The 8,619-nt window shown below is 40.9% G+C and overlaps 1 protein-coding gene across 1 annotated transcript in view; it reads right to left on the bottom strand.

The window, feature by feature from the left end:
* Positions 1-7,508, bottom strand: part of LOC149231062 (homeobox-leucine zipper protein PROTODERMAL FACTOR 2-like) — a 34,296-nt gene extending 26,788 nt beyond the window's left edge. The window contains exons 1-3 of the mRNA XM_089381529.1: positions 7,497-7,508; positions 5,771-6,256; positions 5,171-5,509 (exon numbers count right to left, since the gene is read on the bottom strand). Of these exons, the coding sequence (XP_089237655.1) occupies positions 5,171-5,509; positions 5,771-6,256; positions 7,497-7,508 (837 nt within the window). The remainder of the gene's footprint in view (positions 1-5,170; positions 5,510-5,770; positions 6,257-7,496) is intronic.
* Between the last annotated feature and the right edge of the window lie 1,111 nt (positions 7,509-8,619).

An 8,619-nucleotide genomic window follows, 5' to 3' on the forward strand; every position in this document is an offset into this window, starting at 1 on the left:
GTTGTTCATTAGCCTTGTTATTCGACAGTCGTGGATTCCCGTAATCTTTATTCCTTGTCAAAGCATCATTTTGCTGCTTCGAGACAGACAACATAAGCACTTGGGATCGAGAAGCATTTTGATTAGCAACCAGATTTTGACCTGGGTCGGGAAATGGATCCGTCAATACTGCTGGGGTTTTTGAACTCTTAAAGAGTTTCTTAACTTCAGCTATATGTGGACAATCTTTCGTCCAATGATCCTCATCGCATATATGACACCCTGCCGAGGGTTTCCTTTTTCTCCCTTTCTTTTTCTTCTTGCCCTCTGGTTGCTTCAGTTGTTTTCCCTTGTCGGTCGACATGGCATTTACTTCTGAGGCAAGAAGTTCTTTATTTGCATTTTGACTAGAAATTTTGTGTTTTCTAATCACGCCATCACCGGCGTGAGAGTCATTGTTTGATTTAGGAGGAGGAGGAATTGAGAATTCCGGTCTAGGGGTGTCAGGTATTTTGTCGTAGAGCGTGCCGGACTGAGTATAGACCAAGTCCAGATATTGCGCACGACCGATAACCTGCTCTTTCGTTACGACTCCCCCCTTTGCCACATCTTCCGTGATGGCAGGAAGTAATGACTTGATAAACCATTCAGCTAATAGCTGATCGGGAACGTACGTTTTTACCATCCTACGACGACGTCGCCACTCATGTATATGATCAGATATGTGGGTGGCGGTCGTCTGTTTGAAGTTGGTAAGGAGTTCTGTTCCCGTTTCATACCTTATCAGTAATTGAAAATGGGTTAAAAAGGTTGTGGCTAAGGTACTGAAGTTGTCGAACGAAGCTCTAGGCAATTCAATGTACCATTTTGCCGCTCAACCCGTTAACGTCCTCTGAAAGAGGCGAAGTCTTATCGAATCATCATTTAGGGTGTTCGATGAACACCATAGATGGAATGTCATCACATGATTCGATGGGTCTTCACCCGGATTTCCATTAAATTTAGGAATATCTGACGGAAGTTTATGTGGAATCGCTGGCCACCAAGGGGCACAAGCAATTGGATCATTCGTCAGTCGGTTTAGATCTGGTAATTCTAGAGTTGCTACAAAGGGCAACTGTTGATTCAGGTTAGGCGAAGCATACCCAGGATAAGATGGGATCGCCTGAGCAATGGGTCTTTGCAAACCAGCATAATGCTGGCAACTTTGACAAGGTTGATGGGCATAACCATTATAGTATGGTTGCCCATTACTTACAAAGACTTGTTGCTCAGGTCCTTGATATGATTGCTGGAATGGCGGTTGTTGAGATTGAACCAGCTCTGGTTGTTGGACCATTTGCTGTTGACCAATACTGGATGATTAACCAGGATGAGGAGTCACAGTAGTTGTTTGAGCCTGAGTCGCTCCAGATAAGGAGGCACTACCCTGAGATTGTGATTGAGTCGTTGAGACAAGAGGTTGTTGTATTGCAACCTGAGAAACCTGGGGTTGACATACAACAGGTGGAGCTTGTACTTGCGACACATTCACTATAGCAGGTATGGTGGGAATATTCGACACAGGGTGTACTGGTTGCGTTGAATATACAACCCCTGGTTGTTGAGGCAGTATTGGTACCCAACCGCTGGATGTAATTCCAGTTTGACCTGAACTTTGTTGTAAACTCCCATATGGTTGTTCTCTGGGAGGGAACAATGAAAGAGCATACTGCCCTCCATATGGTGGAAATCCAGTACTTAAAGGGTAAATTGGCCTTTGAAGACACATTGGATCAATTTGTTGAGTTTCAACATAAGAAATACCAGATGATAATCCAGATGAAGAAATAGGAACTAACCATGTCGTCGTCCCTGATTGGACTCCGACTTGTTGTTGACAATTTGCCGGGACAGATGGTATACCAGCGAACATCATTGGAGTAGCAGTAGGAGGCTCTGCTGCCGTTGTGTCGGACGACACAGTCCTAGATGTCGACGGTTGTTCAGACATATCTAGTCTATCCAAAAGATTTCTTAGCGATTCTACAAGAACTTACGATGCCAAAACACTAACTTCGAAGATCAACGAGGGGATGGTGATGATTATCCTGTTTAAAATAAATTTTAACGACGCTTAGACACAACTTGCTTTTTCACTTTTAAAGAGTCGAGAAAAAGCTAAAGATGACTCTAGTCTCCTTCGATGTTTTAATGAGCCCGAAGTGACAAATGCTCGGATGGACTTTTTCAGTTATAGAGTTTGAAAAAGGCCAAAAGAAACTACTCTGGAGTTCTAGGCAGAGGGTGTGCCAAACTTTTCGCAAAACCACAGAATACGTTTTACGATACGGGTGGTCGATCTTCGTGAATGCTGTGTTCACTGCATTGCAATCAGTAGGGCGGCCGACACAGCTTCCTATGGATAAAGGCTTTGATCCTATAGGGGTCTCCCAATATATACACGACGGTACGTGAGAGCACAAGTCCGTATTGATACTTATCGCTTCACCGTGGAGGAATCACCCAACCACTCAACGCTAAGATATCACGTTTAACGACGCCGGAACACGTCTCTAGCTTAGACCTCTATGTGTTTGCGTTATGTTTCAAAGCATTGTTATGTAAATTCAATTCATTTTAGGTTGATCTTGTTTAGCAGTTTGCCTTTATGGATCACCACGAGATGTATGGTACAACTCCTAAATGCAGTCTAAAGATGATAAGCAAGCTTTTTCAATCTTTTCAACTTATGAAAATCTTAACTACTGAGGGAAAAGAAAGACATCATCTTTTCACACAGATCATAGAGCACACACTAATGCACTTTTTCCTAAATCAACATGCAAGCTGTCAAAATGCACATGCACAATGCAGGTATTTCTTTTCTCTTTCTTAATGTTGATGTACTACAAAAAGAAAGCTGTTGTATAACTTTGAATTCAATTTCAAGTGAAAGCAAACAAGCTTTTGTCCAAAATCAAAAGACACCTTAAGATTTACTTGTTTCAACACTAGAAATACATAAATTCAAACCATATGATGAAAGCAAAAGCTCAATCAGCTATGAACAGCAAACAAACTAACTCTTAAGATCAGAACGACACTTATCACAGGTCTAAATCTAAGAGGCCACAGCAAGACTAGTTCACTTTCGTTATGGGAAACTGCAAATGATGTAAGAAATACACAAAGAACAAATACAGTTTCTTTATACAACTGAGGTGGAATAGTGGCAAAGAAAGGTGGTTTCAGATAGGTACATTGACTGATAACAGGCTGCAAAAAAAGGATGAAAACAGGGCAACAGGAAGCAGAGAACCCCAGTTGCACAAGGCCTCACTGGTTCAGCGCAGGTACAACACTGTCAGTTTGACATTCAGCGCAGGTAGCCTGTTCGGGACCTGCGATGAAATGCAGACTGTCTTCACAGTGCCTACAATGAAGAGAGAAACTCTCGTTTCTCTTGGTTTCCGGGTCACAGATTGCTCAAAAATCAACAGTTTTTGGCCAAATCAAAGCTACCAATCAATTACACACTAAAGGATGATTCAAAGGAGGATGAAAAGCTATCACTAAGAGCTATTCAGAGTCCTTGTGGATCAGCTCTTCAAATCATAAACATGCCCAGAAACTGAGCTAGAGTAGCTGCCCTCTACTTTGCATTTGAAAGATCCAAATGCAGTTCGATTCGGTACTCCCTTTGTTTAGGAAATGAATAGCAAAAACACAAATAACCAACAAGATACGATCCCCAGCGGAGTCGCCAATTTGTTGTTGGGAAAAGTATCCAATACGGAATGACCCTATCCCACTCTAAGGGTGATAGTACCTCAGCAACAATCAAAGCAAAGCTATCTAAGATTTCTTCTTTATGAAAGTAAAATAGGGGAGGAAGAGGTCCACTAACCGATGTCTTTCGCTAATGGTTGATCCAATCTTCTCTCCTTGCTGCTTGCTCCCAGCTCCTTGCTCTTTCACTGACCCAGCTACACCAAGATCCTGCAAAAAGGCAAGAGAGGGAAACTACAAGAAGCATACATTCATAATTGATTCAAGGATTAGAATAAATCAAATACACAAGTATAACAATACACCATTGAAACACATGCATATAGAATAACCTCAAATTCTTTATTAATGGAAGAAGTAAAGTTCAGGAAGTGATACAACCATAAGAGGCCCAATCCAGCATCACCTTCCCAGCAGAAAGAAATCTCATCTTCACCTCCTTCAAAGCAAATCACCCAATAGTTCTAAACTCAAACCAACAGCAATTCTTTACATTCACAAGATTCCAGCCCCCCTAGACCTCATGAGAGAGATCTATATATAGGAGTTTTGGAGAAAGGATGAGTCAGCTTGAGACTGGTATGAAGCTGACTAGTGTCCTCTCCCACTTCAATTATTCTTCAGTTCTTGAGTCCACTTGGAGGTTCTTGCTTCCACTTGGAGATCTAGAACCTCTTACTCATCACCAGTCGAATTCCCTGATCCAAGTGTCATTTTGGAAGCTTCCTGGGCATTGACACCTTGAGGAATGACTGTGCCACATGTCCAAACTCGCCCAGCGCAGGTAGCCTTCTTTGCAGTTGACATTCAACGCAGATAGACAGTGGAGCACTTGACATTCAGCGCAGATGCTCAGTGGAGCAGTTGACATGATCCAGAATTGCCTTGTTTTTTAGTGTTTTCAGGTGGAGAACTTTTATTCAGTGTTGTGGTTTGCTGACCTTGTTCCTCTAGGGGTAGGAACAATATGTTTAGGGACTTTGGATCCCTTAGATTATGGACATTTCATGCTTCATGCTGTAAGGCACAAAAATGTCTATAACAACTTGGCATAAATAACATAAGTGTGTTCAAGAAAAAATGGCCATTCCCTTAGTAATTCTTATGCAAAAATTGTATGCCAAAGTAAAACTTAAGGAAAATCAAAAATGTAATTTTAATCCAATTCATGATGTTGATAACAGTGATTTTTAATAAATATCCATGAAAAATAAATTAACTCCCTATTTGTGTCTCATGGAATGTGAACGGAAAAAAGCTTATAAAAATGTGATATGTGTTATACTCCATTCTATCCATCATATTGCTCATCTTGGATGCATCAAGAAGAGATTTGGGGCTAGATTTGGACATATTTGCTACAACAAATGAATGCTAGATTCCAATAGATGCTTGCTATCCTGTTGTGGCTTGTGAGCACAACAAGGCCAGGAAACTCGGGTTTCTCCATGTTCTTCCGTGTGGACACTCGAATATCCTCATCACCGTTGTCAGATAACTTAGCCCAGTTGTGAACCGCCGATGGACTCAGACTAGCACAGAAATCACTCGTCATTCGCTGAGCAAGTTTCAGCAAGCTTTGCCGACCTCTGGGATCTGGGAAAGCAGTGGTATATGCATTTATTTCCATGAGAGCTAGACGTTGGCATTGGTGCTGCAGTGCTGAGAGCCAACGCTGAGATCCAAACGCCAATCCGGAGCTGACCACAGAATGATACATGCAGTCCACACCTCTATGGTCATAATCGATGTGCTCTACCTATGTAACATTTGAACAATTGCCAGGGAGGTCTTGAATTATTAATCCCGATGGCTGCCTCTTGCAATTCACCGGAATTGAGTTCTCCACTAAACTGTCTGCAGAAACATCTACGACGGCCCAGACTCCTGCACCAAGCTGCTGGCAGAACCTTAAGAAATAGAATTCTCTAAGTGGACCAAGCGGTGAGAGAGCATGGAGCTCCATATACATCAGTTAGAGTTTGTTATTCATGGTACCCCCTATACCATCGCATAAGACCTCCAAGGTCGTGGCTCTGGAAACAATTGATGGGAACATTTCTGAATAACAGTTCGAATTCATAAGTATCTCCACTAGATCCATGCTATTCATAAGCATGGTGCCAACATCTCTGCTTCCCTCAGTTCGGTATCCCAGCGGTTTCGGACCATTGACCGTCGGGAATTGGCGAAAATATTCATCATGGTTGAGCGTTTCCTTTATCCCATCGTGAGGACTTTTGATCCAGAAAGGTTGTTGCATTCCAGCCATTCTGATGAGTTCATTCATGGATGCCACGGCAAGTTCTTTTGCGGAGGATTTGTCGATCCCACTTGGACTTCCGTGTCGGCCTGCAACATCGACAGTGGAAAGCCCGTCCAGGGAATTGAAAGTAGGATTTACAAGATTGATGACACCAGCGCTACCAGTTGCCAGACTCAGAGAAGTATCGTGTACAGGAGAAAGTGATGCTCCAGGCAGATTTTCTACAATCGCAGCAACTCTCTGCACCTCATTTTTTTAATCTCATGTTCTCAAACTGTAGTTGTTGCTCTTCCAAAGACATCTCCTTGAGCATCATAGGTCGTCCACATTGGTAATAGCTACAGTTCGTCATTGCTTCTTTAATAGATCGATTTTCCATTAGAAGTCTTTCGTGCTCCTTCCTCAAAGACTCGAGCGGGACAACCATGTTTAAGAAAGGCGTGCTTATAATGAAACGTTGCTTATACAGTGAAATAGAGCATGGAGGCAGTAGCCATGGTGGTGTAGCGGCCCAGGTATGCATCTACAATTTACAGTTATTTCTCGAAGAGGTGTGAGATTGCATGAGGAATTAGCGTGATATTTTCCTTATTTTAATAACAAAAACCTAATTTTCCTCATGGATTTTTGAGGATTTATGAGATCTCCATTATTTTTGGATTCTTTGTCATCTTCCAATCTTGATACCACTCTGAGTTATAATTAAAGGCATCTATTCACTGCCAACGAGTGATAGATCAGGCCAAGCAAAATGGTACTTGGTCCCTTCTGAAAGCTACGAATGAAGTATTGTGATTTAGCCTTATGCTTTCTTTTGCATTTAAGAGTTGATGAGTCATCTCGAGTTGCAGTTTCTGAATTGGTTTGAACTGCTTTCTTGCTTTATTTCAGCGTGCCATTGGCTATGCCATCTACAACTAGTCTGAATTTACATCCATACCATGCGAACATTCTGACTCGTTTGTGTCCTCATACATTTGGAAATTGTCTAGATAGTCCAGGCTAACTTGAACTAGAGGTTCCTTTGCAAAAATATCAACTATTGACTGCTTCTTTCGTGTTCTTGATTTCTGTTTTCACATTCTAATCTGTTTTTCCATCTTAGACACTTCGGCAAGGCAATTGTCCATGTTTGCATTTACAAGAGTGATGGTCGCTAAAGTGAATGTTTTACAAACTAGGCATATTTTTACACCAAAACTTTCAATATTGCCAATATCAAAATTCTGGTGTCTTATCCCCTCAACTTTGGTTGCCTCCGAATTCAGGTTATCAATTTTGATTTTCTCAAATTCCAACAAGACTGACTATGCTCGAGCCTGATCTGTTGCCTCATCCAGGGCCCTAATTTCCTTGGCCCTTTTCTTGCAGTTTCCTAAATCATTTAGCAAATCACCTTCCTTTTCCATTAAATGAAGTGTTGAATTCTTTACCTGGGTGTGGCTGTCGAATTCTTTGGTCACAGTGTGTTTTTTATTACCTCGAGTGCCATTACTCGTATCTGCTTTTACATGTTTGTGTACCTTTATAGCCTCAGCAGCATTAACATCTAACAGAGAAATACATTCTGGCGCTTCAAACTCTGAGTGATGGTCTTTAATAGAAGTAGGCACAACAAATTTCTAACCATGTTTTTCAGGCAAACAATTATCCACCCTCTCACTTTTGTTCTCTGTAGCGTCTTCGCTTCTAGAAATATTTGATAAGTCCTCCTATCCCAAGATTTGAATTGTGCACAGTGTTTTATTTTGTCCACCCTGAGAAATACCCAGAGCGACGTCAAGATCTGTATCTAAAGAAACCATAAGCTGTTGTTCCACGATGTGGCACAAATCTCTCGGTTCTTTGTGAATGTGGACATTTACATATGATCTTATGCATGGGAATAGATGCCATTCTCAGTCAATAATCTTTATGCTTCCAGGTTGAAATTTGATTCGAAACTGCGAAGAAAATAAAACGGTGTGGAATCCACCATGTCTACCTCAAAAGCGTGCTTTAATACTAAATGCAGAGCTGCAATGACTGAGAAATGGAGAATTTGCAGAGCTCTGCGATTCATGCGGGTTTGTGTATGAGCAAATGAGATTATGTGAAACATTTCACTCAGATGATGCTGGCGGGAGGATATGCACTACATGTCAAAAGCCTGTCCATTGTGGATGCATTGCTTCTATCTATTCACTGACTTAATTAAATTTTATTCTTTGTTGTTTTTTTTTTTAATGTAGGGATGATTTAAGAGGTCAAGAAGATGGTCTACAGGTTTTTGTAACACAGGTAGCTACCTCTAGCCGCTGTTTTGTTGTACTGTGGATGATTTTTATCACAAATTTCTTCTTTAAAGATATGGCAAATTTCTTCTTTAAATATTGACATTGAATTGTTGATATGCAGATTTGGCTTGTTTGAAGAAATGATCCCAGCACATATGCAGAGAAAGAAATCATATGCCAAGAAGTTTTATTCAGAGAAGTTTTAACACAATTATCAAATCACTAAACTACAGATTTAATTTTTAAATTTGAAATCGAAAATAAATGAATTTAAAAAAAAATGATTTCGATTTCTTATAATGCTTTAGTTTTAATGATTTGTGCAAT

Source organism: Pinus tabuliformis, chromosome J, assembly GCF_031772625.1.
Source record: "Pinus tabuliformis cultivar Carrire ecotype Pingquan chromosome J, CPIR1, whole genome shotgun sequence".
NCBI classification, from domain to species: Eukaryota; Viridiplantae; Streptophyta; class Pinopsida; order Pinales; family Pinaceae; genus Pinus; species Pinus tabuliformis.